General features: G+C 35.8%; 1 protein-coding gene across 2 annotated transcripts in view; it reads right to left on the bottom strand.

The window, feature by feature from the left end:
* Nucleotides 1-26,857, bottom strand: part of LOC145266586 (dual specificity mitogen-activated protein kinase kinase 6-like) — a 64,991-nt gene that overhangs the window by 23,310 nt on the left and 14,824 nt on the right. For both annotated transcript variants that reach the window (XM_080122432.1, XM_080122433.1), the window contains exons 2-6: nucleotides 13,612-13,774; nucleotides 13,259-13,378; nucleotides 3,961-4,077; nucleotides 1,801-1,980; nucleotides 460-537 (exon numbers count right to left, since the gene is read on the bottom strand). In XM_080122432.1, the coding sequence (XP_079978558.1) occupies nucleotides 460-537; nucleotides 1,801-1,980; nucleotides 3,961-4,077; nucleotides 13,259-13,378; nucleotides 13,612-13,774 (658 nt within the window). The remainder of the gene's footprint in view (nucleotides 1-459; nucleotides 538-1,800; nucleotides 1,981-3,960; nucleotides 4,078-13,258; nucleotides 13,379-13,611; nucleotides 13,775-26,857) is intronic.

Genomic DNA, 26,857 nt, shown 5'->3' with positions numbered 1-26,857 from the left:
TAATTTTAAATGCTGCCATGTCATATCAAAGAATCTACTGTTGATTTTATATGCCGGGTTCTTTTGCTTGTGCGGTGTTAAAACTTCTCAAACGCACTTGTGATGTTAGGTTGTAGAAAAGTATCAACTTTGGTCAAAATCAGACTATTTATTCTTTAATTGGATTTTTTTTTTTATTATTGATTGTTGATATTTATCAGAGCCATTCTAATACAAAACCTATATAAGAACATTCCCAGATACATAAAGTACATTTGTGTAAAGAAAAAAAAATTTATCAGCCCAGCCGTTTTTAGAATCCATAAGGAACACACACAAAGTGGCTTTTATATATATATATAAGTAGAGATATACAAACTTTATGGTGAAGCGTGATAATGTATACAAGACGATGAAATTATTGTCAATTATTAATATATAGATAAAAAGAGTATAAAAAATGACACAAAACGAACTCACCAATGTGATACCTAAACTCCAAATATCGGATCTTGTGTCATAATCCTTACTACTTTGCCTGGGATCAATTCTTTCGGGCTGAAATTAATCAAAAGCATAAATGTATCAGAATTATATATATATATATTTTTTTTTTTTCCATTACCAAAAACAAATTTTCACTGAACAAAAAAAAAAAAAAAAAAAAAATTTTTTAACAATGCACCCACCAGCCCAGTAACATAAGTGCATAAGAACCAAAAGAGTGATTTTTAATATCGTATTCAGCTAAATCCATAACAAGCGGCACTTGAATGAATGGTTTATTTTATTGATGTTACATCGGAATCACGTGATTAAAATTTTAGCGGACGAAACATTTGGGAGTCAAAAGATTAAGGAGCATCAATAAATCATGTGATCAATATTCCATTCAAGAAACGGATAAAAAGATAGGTCGACTAAATAAGGGTTGAAACAAGTATGCTGCCTTGACAACTGAATGATTTTTTTTTTTTTTTTTTTTTTTTTTTTACATGGGTGTCACCGCTTATCAAGGCCCAGAGGCCACTCGAGGATAAGGGTTAATAGGTATACATTAGTCATTGTGATTTTAGCATAGTAAACAGTGGGAATTTTGTAACTTGGATTACTTAGGGGGACGATTCAATTAGAACTTGTTCACATTGGACTTTTTTTCTTTTTTTTTTTCATAGGCATCACCACATTATCAAGGCCGATAGGCCACTCAAGGATAAGGGTTAAAGAGTGTACAGTAGAAATTGGACAATATAATAATCATTAGTAATGAAAATTTGTTACATTTGATAACTTATATGGAACGGCTCATCAAGAACTTATTTACGTTAGACTTGAAGACAACCATATTGTAGTCAGCCGGAAAGCAGGAAAACGGAAGACAATTCCACAGGCGTGCAGTTCTAAGAAACAAGCTTTGTTCATGGAATCTACGTTTAGGTTTAGGCACAGATAAAGAGTGGGGGGAATTATTGATAGTGTTTACAGCTAGACGAGTGTTTCTTGTGAAAGTTTGGCGAGGGGGGACCATAGATTGAAGCTCAGTCGAACACTTTCTATGAAAATAACGATACATCAGAGACAGACTCGCAACATTTCTTCTGTGAGATAGAGGTTGCAAGGAAGAGAAAAGGACATCTCCTACGAGGCTACGAAGTCTATTTTGAACTCTATCAAGGCAGGACAAGTCTTTTCTATGATTAGCTGAAGATGTGTGATGGGATATTGTTTACAAGCATGTGACGAAGCTCGCTACAGTATGTAAACAAGTAATTCAAGTCAAGTTTAAGAAACTAAAAACCTTAAAAAAAAGTTGCAACTTACTGCCATATAAGCTTTGCACCCAGCATCTTTGCTTCTAGCGACAGAATCAATAAGTGGTCCGCTAATCCCAAAATCACAGATCCGTACGACACCGTTGGAATTGAGTAAGATGTTTGATGGTTTGACATCTCGATGGATTATTTTGAGGACATCCTTAAGGTATTTCAATCCACAAACAATCTTAGAAAAAAAAAAGAAAAAAAAAGGTTTTCTTTTAGAAGATAGTGATGAGAAGAGTCATATCAAAGATTGGCTGAGCAAGATCATATTGGGGATGAGAGAGAGAAAGGTTAGGGTTAGGGTTACATGTCATAATAGTATTTCTAGTACAGACTGTGACAAGCAATATCATGTTTGTGAAAGAGAGGTTACAGAGGAGAAGGAATTGTGAGACCAATCAAATTAGATACGTCTCAAGAAAATGAAATGGAACAGAGATTTACTTGCTTCCCTATATGAGAACAGAATTAAACACAAGGTTGACTTTTAATATGTGGAAAATTCAACTGCACACAAAGATCCACTCTGGACTGGAACAAAAAATATTTTATATAGTTATACAAATTCACACGTAGGTGTGAAAGATATTTCGAGTGAGTAAATAGTTTAGTTAGAAAAGTTAAAAGTTCTTGCGTTTGCAGAATTTTCGCAGTGTAAAAGAAGACATGTTAAAACTGTAGATCTGTTTGTTTTATTTTTTTTTGTTTTTCAAACTCCTTATGATTCGGATTTTGTTGGGAATGGGGCATCCTACGGGATACCAGAATTTCATTTGTTATTTCAGGCTCCAAGAGATTCTTTTCTTTTTTTTTTTTTTTTAGATTTTAACCGTTCCTTCAAGTGCAATTGTTTATATCTCTCTTGCACTTGATTCACTGGGTATATTCACCAGGTAGTTTTTTAAATTCCTTGTTCACTAGTCCAATTGCTCCTATAATTATTGGAATGATGGAAATCCTCCTAAGATTTCAATTTCTTTTTCATGTTGTATAAATGACCTTAGTGCTTAGTTATTTTGTCCCTTTTAGTTCAAAGCCAGAATCATTAGAGACACTGACTTCAACTAGGGTTGCTACTAGTGTTGGGACGATTAATTGGTAATCGAGCAAACCGGAACTTTTTAAGGTATCGGAATCGGATAAAAATGTGCCTACTTCCCGATGCTAAAAAACAATTTTGTAATGGTTTGTTTTCATTTTAAAACTTAATTTTCCATTACAGTTACTAAAGATAAAATTGTAAATGTGTTTTAGTTTTACACTACAAACAAAATTAAAATCTATAGATGATCCACACAAGTGTTGGTTGGTTGCTTTTGTTTTACGGCATATCAACCTTTTTCAGGTTATTTAATGTCGAACCTAGTTATTTTGAGGAAAGATTTTTAATGGAGCATATTTTTTTTTTAGGTCAGATTCTATTTAACCCATAGTTGGGACCCTAACAGGTACTACCACTCTGAGTCAGAGTGGACCTGGGAGCAATGGCAATTAAAAGGTGGCTCCACACTCCAAGGCCCGCAAGGTGGGGCCTCACCATCGGATATAGATTTAGGTCATATCCACACAAGTGTATTTTTACGTTCACCAAAATATATCATATGTTTTTTTGTTTTTTTTAAGGTAATGTAAAGAAAAAAAAAAACTCTACAGCTAAATATTTAGCGATTTTAAAAGAATCAGAATCGATAATTGTATCGGAATCAGGAAAAATTTGGAGAATCGTCCCATCACTAGTTGCTACTCTCACACTCTAATCTCATATCACTATGCCAGGTCTAACAGCTCTTTTTTCCTAAGATGTAGTTTTAGAAATTGCATAGTTAAACGCATTCTGTTATACCAAATATGGAATGACTTTAGACATTGTTATTTTGCACCTGGTGTTGTAGAGTTCCTTCCTTTTTTTTTAAATTATTTTTCCAATCTCATGGTGATCTTAAAATCCAATGTAAACAAATACTCATCCTCATAAATAATCAAATTTTTTTTCTTTCTTCATTAAGTTTAACATCTACAAAATAGATTATTTACTGATAACATCAATTTCGCAGTAATGTGTGAAATAAAGTAGCCTTTATAAATTGTAAGACACTAATATGAAGAATAAATTGGATGAAAACGCTTCCGTATCAATCAACAGATTACATTATTTACTTACCGATAATGTTAATTTTGCAATAAATTCTTCTGGAATGTTCTTGTCTAACTCCTCTACTTGCATGTAGAATCTTTCCATGGATAAATCCATAATTTCCATAAATAGCCAGACGTCACCCTGAAAAATGTCAAATAACAAAATCCAACTGAATTTCAAACAAATTTAAAAATCAATGCTATCCTCTTCTGTATCTCCAACATGTTTTGGCCTTTATTTAATTCTTTCAGAGAGAGAGAGAGAGAGAAAGAGTAAGAGAGAGAGAGAGAGAGAGAGAGAGAGAGAGAAAAGGCAAACCTGTATGAACTCTTAAACTTTTTAATACTAATTGATTTAGCTTTTGAATAAGTTTTTATAACACTTTTTTGGTATTAAATTACTTAATAGTTTCATCAATGTTAACAATAGTTAACATTGATGAAACTACTGCATATATAGATATAGGTAAAAATAGGACAATAAAGTTACAAATGAATAATACCGTGCATTAATTTATTATAGACTGCTTAAAATTAGTTATAAAATTAAGGCATTTCACTTGGATTGTTCTTCTGTTGTGTGAACTTGAATTAACTTAAAATAAAGGGTTAGTACAAAAAAAATGAACCTAAATTTTACATCTACACACACACACACACAAATATATATATATATATATATATATATATATATATATATATACACACACACACACATATATATATTTATTCCAGGTAGAAATATATCCAAAAAATAAGAATAATTGAATTTCAACAGTGGCCGTTGATAGTGTTCAATCAAAGAGATCAAATTATATTTTTTATGTAAATAAAGTCATATCTTGCTACGATGTGCAGACTGTTTCGATCATATTTGATCTCATCAGGCAAGAAAATTTAAAAATTAAAATGGGTTGAAGATCATTTTCAATTTTAGAGGGAGGAAATATATTTTGCCATGAGTAGCATGGAGCAAAGGTTAATGGGGTAAGAACATTAGCCTTTACACAAAGAATAATATATATATATATATATATATGTGTGGTGATTGTCACTTCTTGACAGAAGAAGACCATTTTCCTTGCTTTATTGTTGTTTATTCATTCATTTTCATGTACTTTTGAAATATTGTTTTTTTTTTAATTTTTTATTTATTTTTTTTGAATTTTTTTTATTATATATATATATATATATATATATATATATATATATATATATATATATATATAAACACACACATTTATACACACATATATATATATATATATATATACATGTGGAGATGTGATCAAGATGCATCAATTTCTATCTACTGTGAGAACGAAGGTGGCTCTTACAGCCTGTTGCAAAGGTCACACTTAAGCTGATATATATATATATATATATATATATATATATATATACATACACGCACACACAAACAATACTGTATACTTTAATAAATAATATATACTTGGTGTTCTTTTAAACCTACACATTTCAGGTGAAAACATTGCATAATTATGTGTCAAAGTGGAATCAGTATAAATTCTGAAAAATTACAAAAAAAAAAAAATGATCCAGCAGATGTGCTAAATGAATTTTAAGAAAAAAATCATCCACAATTGCATTCCGAAATGCATTGGTTTAAAAATGGTGGACTCTTAATTTGTCAATTTAAGTCCAGGATTATCTCCCTTGTTTGTGATACTGAACAGGTCGCACAACTCTCCGACATTAAAACATACAATAAAACTCAATAAATTGTTTTTATTTGTAATCATTTTTCTACTGGATCATTTTTCATAATTTTTTGGAATTTATACTAATTTTGTCATGACATGTAAGTACATAATAATGTTTTCACCTGAAAGGCGTTGGTTTAAAAGATCACCAATCTACACAAACATCTTCATAAGTGTAATATTTTTTTCAAATGAATATCAATTATTTTTATACCTTCTGTTTCATTTTTTACGCAATCATCAGTGAGGATTACTGCTGGTCAGGAGATTTGAGCCCAGTTACAAAGTCACTCTTAACTTCATAGGATAGCATCCCACTTCAAGGTTATTGGCAATTAACACAAGAATTAAAACAAAATTAAGTGCCTATAAATGTCATGTCGTTTCAAAAAGTATTTGGGTGGTATCAGCTAGAATCGAAAACGAAAGCAAACCTGTAGCATTCAAAGCTGATTGCGTTACTACTGTTTTTTTTTTGTTTTTTTTACATAGGCATCACTTGGATGTGAGGATATTAATATTTTTAGCCAATTTTTCGATATTTGTCGTCTGAAATATAAGACTATAAAACGATACTTATCTTGGTAAAATCCATCTCCTCTATCGAAAGTTTTAAGCAGACATGCACACATACATAGATACATTTATATATTAGTAACTAAATATTTTCGACCTAGACCGAGTAAAAAGCTAACCCTACCTCTGAATACCCTTAATGTAAAATTTCAAATGTTTAGACCAGAAATTTTCTGACTGATTTGGTAGAGAACGCAAAGGTCAATTTGTTTTTAAATTTGATCCCTATTATGACCCCTTAAAATTTATTGTTTTGGGTTCAAATTAAGTTAGATCCATGTCCAAGGAACCTATATCTAAAATTTCAAGTGTTTTGACCCAAAATTGTCGGAGGTGTTTTGTAGAGTTCTCAAAGGTCAAATAGTTAAATTTTTACCCCTTAACAGCCAAATTACTGGCCGCAAACCAGTCACAAAGATTTTTTCAAATCTCAGTTCCCTGTATATCAAATTTCGAGTCTGTAGAATAAAAAATGTAGAGAGTTATTGCATAGGGAAATCTGCACACACACACAGACACACACACAGACATGTTCACTTTTATAGATATACTAGCATTTCAGCCAACTCACTGTACCGATAATGGGACACACAAATAAACCGATTAAAAATTTAAAATAAACTAAGATAAATGTGAAAAATGTATAACGATTTTTTCAATTTTGACCCACTTTTGACTCCTTAAAAACTATTTTAACAGGCTAAAGACCCATAAAATAACGGTCCGTAAAAAAAATCCGGTCGTTTGAGGCCTCTAGCGCTAGTCTGCGACTTTTAATTTCAGAAGAGAAAGAGTTTGAAAATATATAGACAGACAGACAGACAGACATATAGTCTTTTATATATTAAACTAATGGGAGGGGCTTTTCCTGGGAGTAAAATACGCTTAAATATGATATTTTAATTTGTCTAGATTTTGTATATATTATTATAGAGTCGAGATTTCAAAAGTAAAAAAAAAAGTGTTTAGGTGCCCTCAGCTAGAATCGAAACCAAAATTGTAGCATTCAAAGCTGGTGACGTTACCACAGTACTAACGTGGCACACATATAAATTGATAAAAATTAAAAATAAACTAAGATGAATGTACAAAATGTTTAACGATTTTTTTTCAATTTTGACCCATTTTTGATTCCTTAAAAACTATTTTAAAAACAGTTAAAGACTCATAAAAGAACAGTCTGTAAAAAATCCAATCATTTGAGACCCCTAGCGCCGCTCTGCAGCTTTTAGTTTCGGAAGAGATAGAGTTTGAAAATATGGAGACAGAGCCTTTTATATATTAGATATATAATGATTTGTGGTATGGCACAATCACATTGACACACCGGTTCTCACCAGATCACCGAAGTTAAGCAACGTTGAGCCTAGTCAATACCTTCTGGGAAGGTTGGACGTGGGGTCAGCACCCCCCTCACCCTGTAAAAAGAACTTCTCGCAACAAAAACATCTACAAAAGTTGTAGATAGCCTATGCCCCTCCAGGGTCTCAAGGGCTACGGATGGATATAATGATTTAAGAAATTTTAGACCCAAAATAAACAAGGAGCTGCTAGAAAGGACTTGTCCTGCCTTGATAGAGTTCAAAATAGACTTCGTAGCCTCGTAGGAGATGTCCTTTTCTCTTCCCTGCAACATCTATCTCACAGAAGAGATGTTGCGAGTTTGTCTCTGATGTATCGTTATTTTCATGGAAAGTGTTCGACTGAGCTTCAGTCTTATGGTCCCCCCCCCTCGCCAAACTTTCACAAGAAACACTAGTTTAGCTGAAAACACTATCAATAATTCCCCCCACTAAACCTAAACGTAGATTCTATGAACAAAGCTTGTTTCTTAGAACTGCACGCCTGTGGAATTGTCTTCCGTTTTTCTGCTTTCCGGCTGACTACGATATGGTTGTCTTCAAGTCTAACGTAAACAAGTTCTTGATGAGCCGTTCCATATAAGTTAACAAATTTACCGAATTGATTACTATATTGTAAATTTCTACTGTACACTCTTTAACCCTTATCCTCGAGTGGCCTCTTGGCCTTGATAATGTGGTGATGCCTATGTAAAAAAAAAAAATAAAAAACAACAAAAAAAAAACAATGCAAATCTTTTTTAAATAAATTAATTTATTTTAAATTTTAGCTTTTGGGAAAAGTTGTAAAGAACATGCATTTTTCAAACTACCCATCACTTAGGTCAGATGCACAGACTATTGTCTCCAAGACGAAGCAGATTTGCTTCAACTGAGACAGTCAATGTCTTCCTTTAAGAATGGCAAATATTTCTGAAAGCTAAAAGTTTAAAATAAACTAGACTACCCGTGACCCGTTGGGTCAGTATGTTATATTAGCTACGGAATTCATGTATGAGCGTGACACTTGTGACGAAAAGAAATTTTTTTTTTTTTTTACATAATAGAAACATTTCTATGAAAGTATATTAAAATGAAAAATCACGGACGGATCACTCAAACATGAAAAAAAAAAATCCTCCCTATTCGTGAAAAATTACCTATTTTTCCGAATAATCGCTCAAAAATCGAAAATTAAACATGATTTTCCTACGAATCGAACGCCGACGAAAGTCATTTAGCAGCAAAAACGCACATGAACCTACCAATGAGAAATATAAGAGTGAAAAACCCATATTGGAATCCTTCAACCAACTTATAGAAACTTAAAATCTAAAAAAAAAAAAAAAATTAATAAAACCTGAAGCAAAAAAATAAAACCTAAATAAATAAAATAAAACTAATATTGAAACAGATTAGTAAATGTGTCAACAAATTCACCATTCTCACACAACTATTTTGTATCTAGAAATTGTTATAAAATAACACGAGCGTATGGAAGCAAGGAGAACAAACGAAGTAATTTGGTTTAAACCTTTATTGAGGGTCAATGTGAATAAGTATATATATCCTCAATCAAGGCCGGAACGGTCAGCCGGGCGTCAGGAAGGCCGGAATAGGGATTAGAGAGGTTGGGATCCTGGCCTGATCAGGTTCGGGCAGGTACAGGGGCCTAGATGCTGGTACGGTCTAGGGATGACGTCCGGGACTGGAACATCGCCACCGCTGTTGCCGCTGAGGAGTCGCTGGGATGAGTCGGGGTTCGCTGGTGGTATTCCTCAAGGGAACAAGCGGTGATATGGTGACTAGGCACTTTGAATCAACTGCTGTCGCTGAGCTGCTGCTGCTGGATGGAGCTGAAGGGAACGGCTACAGCTGCTGCTGCTAGAAAGTTGAGGGGAACGGCTGTCGCTGCTGCTACTGCTGGATGGAGCTGAAGGGAACGGCTACTGCTGCTGCCGCTGCTGCTGCTAGAAAGTTGAGGGGAACGGCTGTCGCTGGTATGGTGCAAAGAGTTGAGGGGAACAGCTGTGTCCACTTCTACTGGTAGCGAGGCGACCTGCTCTGGCCAGCGATCTGCTGGAAAACTGACTTTTTCTCTGACGGCCGGCTTATTTATACAGCACGTGCGGACGTAGTAAAAGGCACATCGGCTCCGGCGTCAAAATGGCCGTCGTATATTTTATTTGTGTTTGTTTTTTGTGCTTTAATGAATTGTAGAGAATTATCTGTTTGGTGTGTGTGTGCATGTGTTACATCGATTTACAGCTGAGAAAGTTGTGAATGTAACCTAGTCGGTGTCGTATTGTTGGGGTGTTTTGTGGAATCATTATTTGCGCTTTTATGCTATCTGAGTTGCGTTTACGGTAGTGCCTGTGATTTTTTATTTAGGTTTTTTCTTTTGCTGTGCAGCTTTCTCTGGAGGTTTTCTATGTTGAAGTAAGGTGCGAGTTATTTTAATGATGTGTGTATCTAAAGAGATGGGATTTGAAATTGTCCTGTGTATTTATTGTGTTTGACTACGTTGTAACGGCGAACAGATTTGTCTTAGGGTCGCCATTGTTGCTGCCGTCATTGCCTTGCTGATTTCCGGTTTATTTATGGAAATGTGGAGAGATATGCGAATATAACAAAATGTAAACAAAAAATAAAAAAAGAAGGAAGGGAGGAAAAGGGATGGATAGAGAATAGTAGTAGTAGTCTTGGCTTTACTACAATTGTTCTTATGTTTATCAACGGGTTAAAGTTGTTTAGTTGTAAGAAAATAGCGACAGTATAGTTGTAATAAAGAATAGTTGCAACCCCCCCCCCCTCCACTCTTCCCATGTTAAATAATAATTTCGAAAAAATAACGTTAATATTTCAGTGCGCGGGTCAAAATCTGCAAAAGAAGCGATTTATGTTGTTATGGGTTAATGTTTATGTGCACATACACAACCGGATGTCGTAAACCAGAAAGTGGGTTACATCATTTGTTACAAGATCATTTCAATTTTATAATTATATAGATTAATTCATATTAAAAAAAAATTATTTTTAAATCACAATTTTTTTTTATTTTGGTTTTCAAATTTATTACATATTCAAATACACACCAATATTTCAAAATTTAAATATAGAGTTGCCATTTTCCCCCCGATTGCCATAAAAACACACGTTAAATGTGCATATTTTTTCTCAAATAAAAAAAAAATACACTCGTGTAGGATGATCTATAGATTTCAGTTTTACTGGTTGTTTAAAATCAATAAATATTTATTATTTTATTATTACTACAAGCAGTGAAAGATTTGCTTTAAACAAAATCAAATAAAAATTACAATTAAAAGAATCGTTTTTAGCATCGGAATATAGCAGGGCTCTATGGACAAACTTATCTTGTTGACCTTTGACAACTAAATATTTTTGTTTATTAGCCAAATGAAAACGTTACTTGCCAAACCTATGTGATTTTTGGAATATGGCATCTTCGTTCTGTGACGAGTATGTACATCATGAATATTTTTCTGTATTTTTTTTAATAAATGTAATTCTAAATACACAATAAATTTTATGTTGATACTTGAACGTATAAACATTCTAATTTCTTCAGATATTTTTTTTAAACAGCCTTCGTTAAAAAAAAAAAAAAAAAAAAAAAAGAGTATATTGTTCTATTAAACTTTATGGCTTAAATAATTTAACTTTGTTTTATAAAAAAAAAAAAAAAAAAAGTCGAAAACATATTTTTCACTTAGTAGTGAGCTTTGGAAGATTGTCAGTGATGAAATACCATCGCCAAAAGATAAGCGTTTCATTATTTCTAGTCGCCATTTTGAAAAATCACTTGCAAATGCGACTGTTTTACTCACAATGTAGAGCCCTGTATAGGCACAATTTTTTCCGATTCTGATACCGATTCCAATACTTCCAGATATTCCGATTAATCATCCCAACACTAATATACATATGTGTGTGTGTGTGTGTTTGCGTTTTTGTATGTGTGTGTTTGCATGTGTTTGTGTGCTTGTGTGTGTGTATTTGTATGTTTCTCTCTTTTTTTTTTATTTTTCTTAAACTTTTTCTTCTAGGGGATGAGACATCCAACCAGATGTCTGACATTTACCCCTATTTTAGTGAGTCCAACCAAGAGATCTTTTCAGGATTCTAGCCGTCCCTTTCAGTGCAATCGTTTGTATTTCACTTGCACTTGGTTCACCGGGTATGCTTGCTATGTACTTTTTAAAGTTCTTTTTCATAAGCCCAGTTGCTCCTATGATGACTGGTATAATTGAAACGTCTTTTAATTTCCAATTTCGTTTCATATCATACATAAGTCCTTGATACTTTGTAATCTTTTCCCTCTCAGCTCTGTTAAGCCCTGTATCATTGGGTACACTGACCTCTATTACGGTCGCTTTTTTGTTTGCTCTGTCCCAAATCACTATATCTGGTTTAACAGCTGCATTTTCAAGATATGTAGCAGTAGGGATTATGTAGTCATAGTGAATAGTGTAGTTGTCATTCCCAACTGTTCGTTCGGGTATATGTTCCCAGGAGTTTTTACTACACTGAATGTTGAGTTTCTTACATATCTTCCAGTGAAGGTATTTGCAAACTCCGTTATGGCGATCTTTGTGTATGTGTGTGATTTAAAATATAAACACAAATAAAATGTTGTAGTCAAAGAAACTACTCCCAAGCGTCTGTTTGGCTTGTCAATTGATAAGATCGGGGAAGGAAACAGAAGAGTAAAACCCGAGTTTATAGATGGATTCTCTATATAGGTGGCATTACTTTGCTTATGAGGGGAATAGTGATTATAAGAAGGACGAATTGGGGACAACAGTCAGCAGAGCTTTTGACAGCGTAAACATTGAGTATTTGGATTGTAAACTACAGTTTAAGTAAGGGGAGTTGGTATGAAATGCAGAGAAGGAGTTCTGAAATTTTTTTGCTTTACAATATATATATACTAGCGAGGGTACCCGGCGTTGCCCGAGTGTTTGTTTCCGGGACGGGGGGGGGGAGTTTTAAAAAATGTTATGGTAGGTAAGTAGGAAGGATCAAACCCGGAGTCATGAGTAAAAGTAGGAAAATAAAGTGTGAAAAAAAAAAAAAAAACATCTGCAACATTAACAGTTCGGCCACCAAGAAAAGTCCATTCCAGTTGTTTAGGAAAAAAAAAAAAAAAAACGATTACGGTAGGTCGGCGCGAACGTGAAAATATAATGTGAATTGTCCAGCACGCTAACCACTACGCCACAGAGCACTGCAGCTTAGTTTAGTGATTTTAAATAACTTCACATGAAAGAACTACGAAGCCAAACCGGTGTTCTCTTCTCAACTGTTCCTTGTGAACGATCCCCAAACGGTGTTAAGTGGTGACAGGGGGAGGAGGAATTTATTAGAGAGAAAATATTTTACCACTTCCATTGATCTTAACCGATTTTGGCCGTGACTTCTCAGCAGAAAAAGTATAGAAATCTAAGATTATCGAGGAATTTGAGAAATAATAAGCCTATAACACACCTCAGATATTGTTCTGCCGTTTGTGCATATTATATTTGCATGAAATATCTTGATTTTTAATCCTATTAATGTCAAAATCCGACGGGAAAAAATAAGTTCATTTTATTTATATAGAAATATATATATATATATATATATATATATATATATATATATATATATATATGCTTACCTCATGTAACAAGGCCCCATAAAATTTGACCGTGTATGGGCTATCTGCAAGTTTAGAAATGACAAGATCTCTGCAGAGACTTTTCTGTTTGTCTGGATCGGATGTTATGAATTTCAGTTTCTGAGAAAAAAAAATTAAAAATGTCAAAATTATAAAAAATTGTTTGAAGATCGATTTTGGGAGATGAAAGAGAGGGAAATAGTGACAAAGACAGACAAAGAAAGAAAGAGAGAGACAAAGAAAGATATAGAAAGAGAGAGAGAGAGAGAGAGGTAAAGAGAAAGGGAGAGAAGTAAAGAAAGAGAGAGATATACATAGAGATAAAAAAAGAAAAAAAAAAAAAAAAAACTTACCTTGACGGCCATGATTTTGTTGCTTGGCTTGTGCAGCATTTCAAAAACCATTCCAAAAGCGCCCTGTCCAAGAATTTTCTTGCGAACCATTTCATCTGCATGGCAATTTATTTGAATGCCATCAATGGTACACGACATTTCAGAGTTAAGACCCTGAAGTGATCTGAAAAAACAAAACCAAAAACAGAGAAATGTTTAGTGATGACTGCTTGAACTACTTGAAGTTTGACAGACTGACAGAACCCCTCAGACATTCAAGGACATATAGTTATCTACAAGCAAGCCACTCGGTATTTCCCAGTCGTAAAATACGCTTAAATATGATATTTTATACAAATTTCATATTTCTTACTAGAGAGCCAACACTTTATCAATTATTATACAGTGCTTAATATATAGTAGTGATTTCAAAGAGTTATATATATATATATATATATATATATTACATGGTAGTCACCAGTAATCAAGGCCCGAAAGCCACTCGGGGATAAGGGTTATTGCGTGTACAGTAATCAATGGGATAATATCGTAGTAATCGTTAGTAATGGAGATTTGATAAAGTGTCTTACTTAAAGGGGAGGTTTATCAGAAATTTGTTTATGTTGGACTTGAAGACATCCAGGTTGTAGTCAGGTGGGAAATAGGCAAACGGAAGAGAGTTCCACAGGCGTGCACTTCTAAGAAAGAACCTAAACATTTATCTCTCCAGCGTTATTCATTATCATCTGAGACATCAGATTGATACGTAACAATACGTAGATGAGGGTTAAGGTTGGGTTTATTTTCTTTGTTTCAATTTACACATACACAACTCAATAAAAATCTATTACACTAGCAGACTACCCAGTGTTTCCCAGTTCTAAAATATGCATAAATATTATATTTTAATTCATGCAGATTTCGTATTTCAGAGCTAATTCTCGATTGATTATTATATTGTACCCAATATATAGTACTGATTTCAAAAGTAAAAAAAAAAAAAAAATATATATACCTTGAGTGCCATCAGCTAGAATTGAAACCTAAACATATCTCTCCAGCCTTATTTGTTACCATCGCAGCTAACTACAGGTGGATATCAAAAATTTAAAAATTAATCGACTTTACTGTATAAATATATATTTGTGCATGCATAGAAGTAGCATGTCTAGTCGACTTACACCTGCCAAGTTCCAATTTTTTTTTCAATTTTAACTCCTTAAAAACCAAACCGAATTTGTTCCAGAGATCCAAATCCTCTAAATCTCAAGTTTCAAGATTGACAGAAGAGTTTGGTAGAGAGCATTCTTCCTACAGACAGACACGATCATTTATACATATATTATATATTTTACTCTTTCACCCCAAACAAGGCATATTGCTACTTGGAATGTAATGGGATACTATTTGGGATTGTGTCTAACAGAGACTGTGGGGAGTTGAGCAGTGAGATGTCTATTCACATTACATTTAAACTTCTGCAGTTTAGTACAATCAGAGAAGCAGGAAACAGGGAGGGAATTTCAAAGCCTAGCAATCCCTGTGCGTGTTTTACAAGAATTTTAATAGAATGTGCTTTTTTTTTTTTTTTTTACATAGGCGTCACCACTTATCAAGGCCGATAGGCCACTCAAGGATAATGGTTAAAGAGTGTAGAGTAGTCAAAAGGACAATATAGTAATCGATAGTAATGGAAGTTCGGTAAATTTGTAAACTTAAGTGGAACGGCTCATCAGAAACTTGTTCACGTTGGACTTGAAGACAACCATATTATAGACAGCTGGAAAGCAGGAAAACGGAAGACAATTCCACAGGCGTGCAGTTCTAAGAAACAAGCTTTGATCATGGAATCTATGTTTAGGTTTAGACACAGATAAAGAGTGGGGAAAATTATTGATAATGTTTTCAGCTAGACGAGTGTTTCTTGTGAAAGTTTGGCGAGGGGGGACCATAGATTGAAGCTCAGTCAAACACTTTCCATGAAAATAACGATAAAGCAGAGACAAACTGGCAACATCTCTTCTGTGAGATAGAGGTTGCAGCGAAGAGAAAAGGACATCTCCCACAAGGCTATGAAGTCTATTTTGAACCCTATCTGAAAAACTCCTAGTACTTGTGCCCTTCAACATACACGCTCCCAACCAATAAACAGCAAAATCCCACCCCCTTCACTGCAGAAGTGTCTCAATGCCGGAAAACTTACTCTAATAGTTTCTTCTCTCCGACTGCTAGACTTTAGAATTCTATCTGTTTTCTGCTTCCCTGACTGTATTAAACTGCAGAAGTTTAAATGTAATGTGAACAAACATCTTACTGCTCAATTCACTTTTTTTTCCTCCTCTTATTAAGCCATGGTCATAAAACCGCAAACAATAGACAAAGGCTTCTAAGCTAATTAGGGAATGTATAAAACATAGGAACATCACAACAGTTAGACAATACAGAACTCTGAAACTGTGACAATTATACATGTTCATCTAGGACTGCAAAACAATGCGAAAGGTATATTTTTTTAGCAAACACCGGTGTGATTGTATATCATCACAGGTTTGGTCTGTTCAGCCAAAACACAAGACACCAAGACAGTATTTAAGCATTGCATTGGGGGAAAGAACCATGAAATAAACCACAGGCAACAGAAGCAACTGTTATATTCCGGTGAGTAGACAGCAGATCTAATCCAAGCAGATCATATACTCTGGAGGGAACAGGGTCGCAGGATGGAATATGTAGGGTATATCTGGTGATACAATGCTCAAGAGAATCAGAGAGTACCATGCCAACTCCGGCGAAAACTAGGGACCGTCTTCCAAGTGGGGATAAATCATTGCCTTATAAAGACTAGTAAGGAAAATCATATCTGCAGGGACATTATATAGTATCCCTGGAAACATGATCCCAAATAGTAACTCCTTATGTCCGAGTAACAATATAGATTGTTTCGGGTGAACAAAAATTAAAAATAAAAAAAGAAAATGCTTTTTTTATTTATCTACTAGCAGTGTTAGATGAAAATTTTACATTTCTACTGCTAACGATCACCTTCCATTCATTAACTCTTATCCTCAGGTGGCCTTCAGGCCTCGATAAGTGAGGACTCCCTTGTTAAAAACTAGCCTGGGTGCCCAGCGTTGTTCGGGTGATTGGAGGTGTGTATTGAGAAAAAAAAAAAAAGTTGTAGAAGGTAGGGGCTTTTTTTTTTTTTCACTTTCTTTTCCTTCTTCGCGGTACGGGTTCAAGCCTGCCTGCCTACTACCACTTTTTTTTTTTTTGCTCAACACACACCTCCAAACATCCGGGCACCCAGGCTAGTTTTTAATAAGGGAGTCATCATTTATCGAGGCCTTAAGGCCACCTGAGGATAAGAGTTAATGAATGGAAGGTGATCGTTAGCGGTAGAAATTTCAAACTATCATCTAACATCAGTTACTGGGCGAGCAAGGTTGACCTGGATTGAGGCCATAAACACTTTGAGAAAACAAAGACCACTTGTTCAAGGTAGCAGGTGGCGAGAAAAGTCACATGCCAGGAGCAAAGACAAAAGACACCTGACTTTAGCTACCTCCTTACGCCATCTTGTTTCGTATTGAAGAATAAGCTTGTGTCTTCACTTACAATTTTTGTATCGTGCAAGATTTATTTTTTCCATTTTTCTTTTTGTTTTTTCACCCCAAATAAGGTATGGTGTGTCATTAAGTCATAAGGGGCTACTATTTACAGGAATATTGTGTAGAGAGTTGGGCAACGAGATGTCTGTTCACATTACAATTCAACTTCCACATATCGGTACAGTTAAGGAAACAGGGACCCAGGAAGGAATTCCATAGTCTAGCAGTTTGACAGAAGAAACTATTTAAGCATCAGGTTTTCCAGCATCTAGGCAGAGCAAGAGCCTGAGAAGGAATTCTAAAGTCTAGCATTTTGAGGGAAAAAGCTATTTGAGTAGAAGGCTTTACGGCGTCTAGGGCTCTCTACATACAGTGCAGGGGTAGGTGTCAGAATGTTTGGTGAATTTTTGACACCCCTAACACAAATCTGCGAATAAAATATAAAAAAAAACTTGTAATTTCTCTTTTTAAAGTGGGTTGTTTGTTTTCTTTATTGAATATACTTCCAAAATAAACTATTAAAGTTGTTTAAAAAATAATAGAAATATTATTTTTTATTTTTTAAAAATCAGTGTTTAGTAATATATACGAAATCTGTATAAATTAAATATCATATTTAAGCATATTTTACGACCAGGCTATGCTGGGCATCCCTGCTAGCTTAGATATATACTTTTGCTGTTTTAACAAAAAAAACTACAATAATATCAGGGTGTCTCCATTTACGCCGAACATCCACAAAAATGCCAACATCAATATATTACATATGAAAGAGTCCACTGTGGAATTTCCACAGGTCCCCCTAGTTATTATTATTACATTATTACTATATTATTATTACTATATTATTACATTACATTATTACTATATTATTATTACATTGTTACTATATTATTACTCAAATGATGTAACCAAGACCACTCAACTACTTCAAACGAATATATCCCTTTTGTGGACTATAAAAAGTATAACACCAATAAATCTATGAACCATAAAAATCGTGTGTTGTATTTTTGTAAGATTTTGTGTGATTTCCTCCACATATATTTCTACAAATAAAAAAAATGGAGTTATTCAACGGTTTTGATTTAATAAATGCAGATGCCTTGTGTTACGACAGAGTACAGATGAATAAAGACGACTCCCTACCTTTCTGTAATAATCGTGTGGAGAGTCGCAACCATAAGTGCCCATGATTGGCGTGTTCTCTCTGTAGAGAAACCCTTGATACTCAAACCTGGAACCCGTCCGATACAAAAATAATATGAAAATAGGAAGATAAATGCAAATTTAGGTGCTATCTTAGAGATATACTTTTGCAGTTTTAACAAAAAAAACTACAATAATATCAGGGTGCATCCATTTACGCTGAACATCCACAAAAATGCCAACATTGTAAATTGGAACATCAATATATTACATATGAAAGAGTCATAAGTTTTGGTTTCGATTCAAGCTGATGCACCGAAGTCATATGGATATATTTTTATATTATTTTTGAAATCCTAACTTTATAATATATAAGAATCGATAGAAAATTGACTCTATAACAATATATACGAAATTTGCATGAATTAAAATATCATATTTAAGCGTATTTTACGACCTGGTTATGCCGTGCGTTCAAGCTAATAGTTTTGCAGTTTTAACAAAAGAGCTACAATAATATCCAGGGCGTCTCTATTTACATTGAACATCCACGGAATGTCAACGTCAATATATTACATATGAAAGAGTCAGCTGTTAATAATTAATTAGGATTTTCCATAAGATTTCAGCTATTATTATTATTATTATTATTATTATTACGTTTTTGTTGTTATTATTTTTGTTTTCCCCACTCCAAACACACCCCACCCCTATACACTGGTCATTTGGGCGTGCTTGAGTGCCACATATGCCAGTGGAATTAGATTGGGTTGACCTTCGTCTGATGGGTTGAGGGTACCGGATTGACAGTTCTTGGCTGCTGTTTCTGACTGGTAGTACAAGAGCCCTAACTCTTTGGTAACGCTTAGAGCGGCTGCTCCATCAACAGTTGTATAATATCGGGATGTTTCTAGTGCCATGTCGCGCATGGATAGGGAACCATCACAGAATGCCAACATCAATATATTACATATGAAAGAATCAGCTGTGAATTTTCACAGGTCTCGCTAGTCTATATATTAATACGATATGATGTGTTATTTTGTGTTTCATGCTTACATCTTTTTTCTTCTGAGTGACTGTTGTGTAATTGTTATGACCTTCCATTTGTGTAATAAATAATTATACCAAAAATTCTTCATAAGTTTTGGTTTCAGTTTCAATTATAGCTGAAAGAATTTAAGTTATGCATAGACACACACACACATAATATATATATATATATATATATATATATATATATATATATATACTAGAATGTCAACCTGGCTTTGCTCAGGCCCTATGTACTGTTCATAACTTTACGTGCATATGTATATATATATATTAAACAGTTGGACTCATTTCCAGGTAACCTACATCTAAAATTTTAAGTATTTAGACCCAAGTTTAATAGAGTCTGCAAAGGTCAACTCTTAACTTTGACCTCTTGGCAGCCAAATTTTCGCCCAAAAACTAATTAAAAAGCAAAATGAACCTTCTGTGGAATTTCCACAGGTCCCACTAGTTTAATCATGAATTAATGTTCTTCTTGGCTCCAGGGAAGAAAATAAAGCAAAAAAAAAAAAAATAAATAAATAATAAATCACCAAAATGTTGAACCATGCATAAACCCGTACTTTGAAGACCAGTTGGGCTGACAAGTCAGAAGAGTAAAAAATATTTCCGATGCAGGTGTTTTTTTCTGAAAGTCGACTTGAAAGCACAATTTGAGTTAAAAGATATTGGTTGCCTGTCTACTATCAGTATGGCCTTTGAGTTAAACCCAACAATTCAATTCAATCATTTCAGCCACTAAGCAGATCTTTCTCTATTTGGAAGAATGAGGGAGCATGAAAATAACATCATCTTCATCCTTTTGGGTTGCAGTGCATAGTGTGGCCAATCTAGCAAAGTCTCCTCTTTAAAAGAGATTGGTTGCCTGTCCTATTATAGGTATGGCCTTGAGTAGTAGTAGTAGTATCGTATGGGTTAGACTTTTATATTGCTATATTTTAGCCAGTCTGAGAAATTGTCTTCAGATAGATGGACTCTCGCATAGCCTCCTTCCATTCAGGTGACTGGATAGTGTGGGATCAGATGATCTATGTCCTGGGGGGGGGGGCTTCCTTGCAGTTTGGTTAAATTAGGGAGTTCATTAGTCTCCACCTGTGTTTGTTTACTGCAATCCGACAGGGTCTTGTTCTGATCCAATTTGTGGCTACCCACAGCTTCCTACTATTTGTAGCAAAACCTGGGAGGCGCAAAGTTGGGTCTTCAATGATATCTCCTCCTTTTGGGAGTATCGTTTCTCCATTCTTCGTTCCATGTCTCAACGGGGTCGAAATTTTTAATTTTGGAGTTGTAGAAGGGCTTTCGGGACTTGAGTCTGGCATCTTGAGGGGCATCTTTTAAAATTTGTTGCATTGGTAAGTTTCTGGTATCCTTGACGTTTTGAATCCATTTTTGAGTTGCCTCTCCTCTCCTTATGTGGGGTGGTGCGATTGAGCTTGCTATTGGTAGCCATTGTGTTGGGGTTGACTTCAGACATTGTAAGATAATACGTATGGTTTTTCAGAGTTTTTTGTCAACTGACCTGGAGTTAAACCCAACAATCCAATTCAACTATCTCAGCCACCAAGCAGCTCTTTCTTTATTTGGGTAAATGGAGGAGCACGAAAATAACATTATCTTCCTCCTTTTTTTCTTTTTAGCAGCGTTTACAAATTGTCCGACATTTGTTTTGAGGAAATAAAATGAAACGTTAATATTTTGACAGGATTTAAGATTTAAATTGACGTTTCAAAATAAAACATTTTCATACTTCCATCTTTATAAAAGTTAGGCATAAAGTTACCGAATTAACTCCTAAACCAATTACATGATCATTATGGATCTTGTAATACAATTGCTAGGCACAAAGGCTCCAAACGTGGGCTATATTTAGTTTAAAAATCTATCAGGCATCAGTACGCGACTCTTCAGAAGGAAAATTAAAAAAAAAAAAAGAAAGAAAAGAAAATGTTTCCAAATAATATCAGAAAATAAAACCAAAAATAAGACTCACATTGTTAAAGGATTCAGTTTCAAACCAGAAGGAGCTGCACTTGTGGAAAATCCATTATTTAATCCCCCCTCTAATTTTCTGATTATTTTGTTCTAGCTGTGAATGGGGCATTCTACCGGATGCTAAACATTTACCCACTAGTTCATATATTCCAACTCTCCCTTTAAGTGCAGTTGTTTGTATCTCTCTTGCACTTGGTTCACCGGGTGTATTTGCCAGGTAATTTTTAAAAAAATTTTTCATGAGTCTGGTTGCTCCTATAATTTACTGGAATGATGGAGATCTTCCTAAGAAAGAAAGTATGGGATATGTAATGAGAATAGACTTGAGAGAAGGAGGGATAAATAAAGACCTGGCCAGATATCTTAGTTTGAAAATCTAAAGAAAAATAGCATTTTTTTTTTCTATGTTACAGGATTATAAGTATGTAGGTTCTGCACTTATGGAGAATCCAAAATATATAACTCATTTTTTTTTTTTTTTCAATTTTCTTACTTTGTTTTAGCCAGGGCTAGGGCATCCTACCGGATGCTAGGACATTCATCTGTTATCTCATACATATAGTCCAATCAGGAGGTTTCGCTCGGCACTAAAGCCAACACCATTGCTGAGATGGTTTATTCCCTGTTGCCTGAGGTATGCTGCTGATTCTGTGCAGTTCTAGGAGGTCCACTTTCTAAGTTTTACCTTCTCTCTTTGAGAAGGAGTTAATTTATTGCTATTCGCATGAGACATCCTTACGTGGGGAATGCAAACGGAACTGTTCAGGCATTTTTAGAGGCTAGAATGCTCCTCTCTCTGACCCTTGTGTCACATCTTCCCATCGTGGGAAGGAGATAAATATAAATTCCATAGACATATATGTACTATATAAAAAAGATTAAATCCTGTTTTATTTTTTTTTATCTCGTCTTCTGGTCCAAATCATAGCGTGGGATGAGATATGTCTGGTCACATAAACGTTTACACTCAGACTGTTTAGAATGTATTTATTTGCTTCCCCACCAAAGCAAATTAGGCACAAGGCCGTTTTTAATGTGGGGTAAAAACCAGTTCCCTTAAAAGTAGGCAAAAAGGGGGCACTCTGGTTACCAAAAATAATAATTGTCCCAGTATAGAGGGTTTCCCCTCCATTGACTGGTACAAATTATCTTAAGTGCAGCATCTGCAGAACAGATGGTATTTATTTGCTCCCCCACTGAGCAAATTAGGCACAAGGCCGATTTTTAATGTGAGGAGTGAAGGGAGGGGGAAGGGAAAAAGGGGACCAGCTCCCGAGAGGTGGGAAATGGGAGCTGGTTAATGGTCAGGCATGTGGGGTTGCCCCCACATCTGGTCTTTGCTAGTCATAGCTTGCAGCATCTGCCGGAACAGATGGTATTTATTTGCTCCCCCACCGAGCAAATTAGGCACAAGGCCAATTTTTAATGTGAGGAGTGAAGGGAGGGGGAAGGGAAAAAGGGGACCAGCTCCCGAGAGGTGGGAAATGGGAGCTGGTTAATGGTCAGGCATGTGGGGTTGCCCCCACATCTGGTCTTTGCTAGTCATAGCTAGTCATAGCTTGCAGTATCTGCCGGAACAGATGGTGTTTATTTGCTTCCCCACTGAGCAAATTAGGCACAAGGCCGTTTTTAATGTGAGGTAAAAACCAGCTCCCCTAAAAGTAGGCAAAAAGGGGGCACTCTGGTTACCAAAAATAATAATTGTCCCAGTATAGAGGGTTTCCCCGCCATTGACTGGTACAAATTATCTTAAGTGCAGCATCTGCCGGAACAGATGGTATTTATTTGCTCCCCCACCGAGCAAATTAGGCACAAGGCCGATTTTTAATGTGAGGAGTGAAGGGAGGGGGAAGGGAAAAAGGGGACCAGCTCCCGAGAGGTGGGAAATGGGAGCTGGTTAATGGTCAGGCATGTGGGGTTGCCCCCACATCTGGTCTTTGCTAGTCATAGCTAGTCATAGCTATTTATAGCTTGCAGTATCTGCCGGAACAGATGGTATTTATTTGTTCCTCCACTGAGCAAATTAGGCACAAGGCCGTTTTTAATGTGAGGTAAAAAGCAGCTCCCCTAAAAGTAGGCAGAAAGGGGGCACTCTGGTTACCAAAAATAATAATTGTCCCAGTATAGAGGGTTTCCCCTCCATTGACTGGTACAAATCATCTTAAGTGCAGCATCTGCCGGAACAGATGGTATTTATTTGCTCCCCCACTGAGCAAATTAGGCACAAGGCCGTTTTTAATGTGAGGTAAAAACCAGCTCCCCTAAAAGTAGGCAAAAAGGGGGCACTCTGGTTACCAAAAATAATAATTGTCCCAGTATAGAGGGTTTCCCCTCCATTGACTGGTACAAATTATCTTAAGTGCAGTATCTGCCGGAACAGATGGTATTTATTTGCTCCCCCACTGAGCAAATTAGGCACAAGGCCGATTTTTAATGTGAGGAGTGAAGGGAGGGGGAAGGGAAAAAAGGGACCAGCTCCCGAGAGGTGGGAAATGGGAGCTGGTTAAAGGTCAGGCATGTGGGGTTGCCCCCACATCTGGTCTTTGCTAGTCATAGCTAGTCATAGCTTGCAGTATCTGCCGGAACAGATGGTATTTATTTGCTCCCCCACCGAGCAAATTAGGCACAAGGCCAATTTTTAATGTGAGGAGTGAAGGGAGGGGGAAAGGAAAAAGGGGACCAGCTCCCGAGAGGTGGGAAATGGGAGCTGGTTAAAGGTCAGGCATGTGGGGTTGCCCCCACATCTGGTCTTTGCTAGTCATAGCTAGTCATAGCTTGCAGTATCTGCCGGAACAGATGGTATTTATTTGCTCCCCCACTGAGCAAATTAGGCACAAGGCCGTTTTTTAATGTGGAGAGAGAGGGAGGGGGGAGGGAAAAAGGGGACCAGCTCCCGATGGGTGGGAAATGGGAGCTGGATAGTGACAATTGGTATGAAGGGTCGCCCCTACATTGACCAAGGTCTTATATGTGGGGTTTCCCCCACATATATGGTCTTTGCTTGCAGTATCTGCCAGAACAGATACTACACTTTGATCCCGGCCCGAAGGCCAAGAACTCAGACTGTTTATAAATTGCTAGAAAAAGTTTAGGCAGAAGTGGAAATTGCTTCCATCGCAACAATGTTCTTATAGAAAGATATATAACAATACTTGCATCCCGGACAATGCTGGGTGGCCTTGCTGGCGTGACGATATATTGTCAGATTGAAAAGGGTTAAAAAGAAACTTAACAAATTTATTAAGCATAGTGAAGAATGTAAATGCAATAATTTCACAGAAATAGAGATACTCAAATAACAAGTGTGACCTGTGACCCTGCCGGGATTGTTTGCAGCTGGGGTCACTGAGGTCAGTGGGTGGTGCTATAGGCAAAACTGTTGAAAGATATTTTCTAGATGCGAGAAAAAGAAGAAGAAAAGAGACAAAAAGAAAAAGAAAGGTTATTAATTTGCAATTTCTATATGTGAAAGGGATGAGCCCCCATCCCCCCCATTGCAGAAATTATCAAGATAAGCAAAGGCAAAATACAACAATTTGCTTCTGCTTGCCAAAGGAATCCACATCGTTGCACTGAAAACACTATCAATAATTCCCCCCACTCTTTATCTGTGCCTAAACCTAAACGTAGACTCCATGAACAAAGCTTCTTTCTTAGAACTGCATGCCTGTGGAATTGTCTTCCGTTTTCCTGCTTTCCGGCTGACTATGATATGGTTGTCTTCAAGTCTAACGTAAACAAGTTCTTGATGAGCCATTCCATATAAGTTATCAAATTTACCAAATTTTCATTACTAATGATTACTATATTGTCCAATTTCTACGGTACACTCTTTAACCCTTATTCTTGAGTGGCCTCTTGGCCTTTGATAATGTGCCGATGCCTGTGTAAAAAAAAAAAAAAAAAAAAAAAAAAGATAGCCCCCAATGGACTTAGGATTACTGTCACCAACTAAAATTGTCCAGAATTTAAAAACCAAAAGCCAACCCAAAAACAGTATATGCTAGAAAAAGAAAATAGATTTACTTTCAGCAGCATCGTAACTCTCGCTTTCATTATTTTGTCCTTTAGTCCTCACATTCCATATGTGATGTTTCAGACAAAGGGGAAAGAATTGCTGTGGAATCTATTCATATAACAGTTATCGTTGAATAGTTTTTTTGTTTTTTTTACTTTGAAGTGGTATTTTTTTTATTTTGTATATATACTAGCAAGGGGTACCCGGCGTTGCCCGGGTGTTTGGAGTGTGTGTGGTTTTGGGTAAATCAAAACTCCGGAGGGGGGGGGTTAAAATAAAAAAAAGTTTTGGTAGGTAAGTATGAGGATCGAACCTGAACCCTTGAGGCAAAGTTTGAAATTAAAGTGTGAAAAAAAAAAAAAGTGCGATGATAACCATTGGGCCACCACGAAATACTAACGGAAACATGTTTGAATTTATTTATTTAAATAAAAGTTAACTCTGCTGCTTCTATTTGACCTCATTAATGAGGTCAAATAGAAATCACGCAGTTAACTTTTGCTGCGGGGCAGTTTTTGGGTTTGTTTACCCAACTTTGACTGGCTTTTTCCCCAAGATGTTGGAGAGGGGGAAACCAGCTCCCCATTGTCCAGATTGAATAGCAATTGTCTGATATAAGGAGTTTGGCCCCATATTGATCAAGGCTGATGTGATTTCCAGGAACAGTGCATTAGCTTTGAATTAGTTTCGCTTTTTATACGAAAAAGCTGAACGAACACAAGACAGGCTGAAATAGGAATTATTTTTGTAAAAATCGATGTAAATAAATCTAGAGGCGACCCGCATTCCCAAATCCTAGATATTATTATCTAGGGGGTATATAAACAGTTCTAAGATATAGTAACCCCCCCCCCTCCGGGGAGCGTCAGACATACATAAAATGATCACACACGTTCTGCCTTTTATATATATATAGATGACACGGTTATCTTTGTACTCCTCAAATTCGTGTGCATGATTGTCACTCCAGGAGGAAGCCTCTTCTGAAGGCAATACACAAAAAAGCCCGCAAACAGTTTGCTGCAGACATGTCAACAAAGTCCATAGATTACTGGAACCATGTCCTATGGTCTGATGAGACAAAATTTAATTTGGTTCTGATGACTTTTTTTTTTTTTTTTTTATTACGTTTTTCACCCCAAGCAAGGCAAATTGCCACTTTGGTGTAGGGGGCTACTATCGGGGCAACAACTACTGGGGTACTATGTAGGGATTTTTTTTTTTTTTTAGTTTTTTTATTTTTATTTTTTTATTTTTTTAGAATGTGTGGCGGCGACCAGGTGAGGAGTACAAACATAAGTGCGTTATGCATGCTGGTGGGAATATCATGGTCTGGAGCTGCACGAGTGCTGCAGGTATTGGAGAGTTAAATTACATTTAGGGAAACATGAACTCCAACATGTACTGTCAAATACTGCAGCAAAGCATGATCCCCTCCCTTCAA

The sequence above is a fragment of the Euprymna scolopes genome, chromosome 41, assembly GCF_053919585.1.
Source record: "Euprymna scolopes isolate OS-2025 chromosome 41, ASM5391958v1, whole genome shotgun sequence".
NCBI classification, from domain to species: Eukaryota; Metazoa; Mollusca; class Cephalopoda; order Sepiida; family Sepiolidae; genus Euprymna; species Euprymna scolopes.
This window is presented reverse-complemented; position numbering and strand designations above follow the sequence as displayed.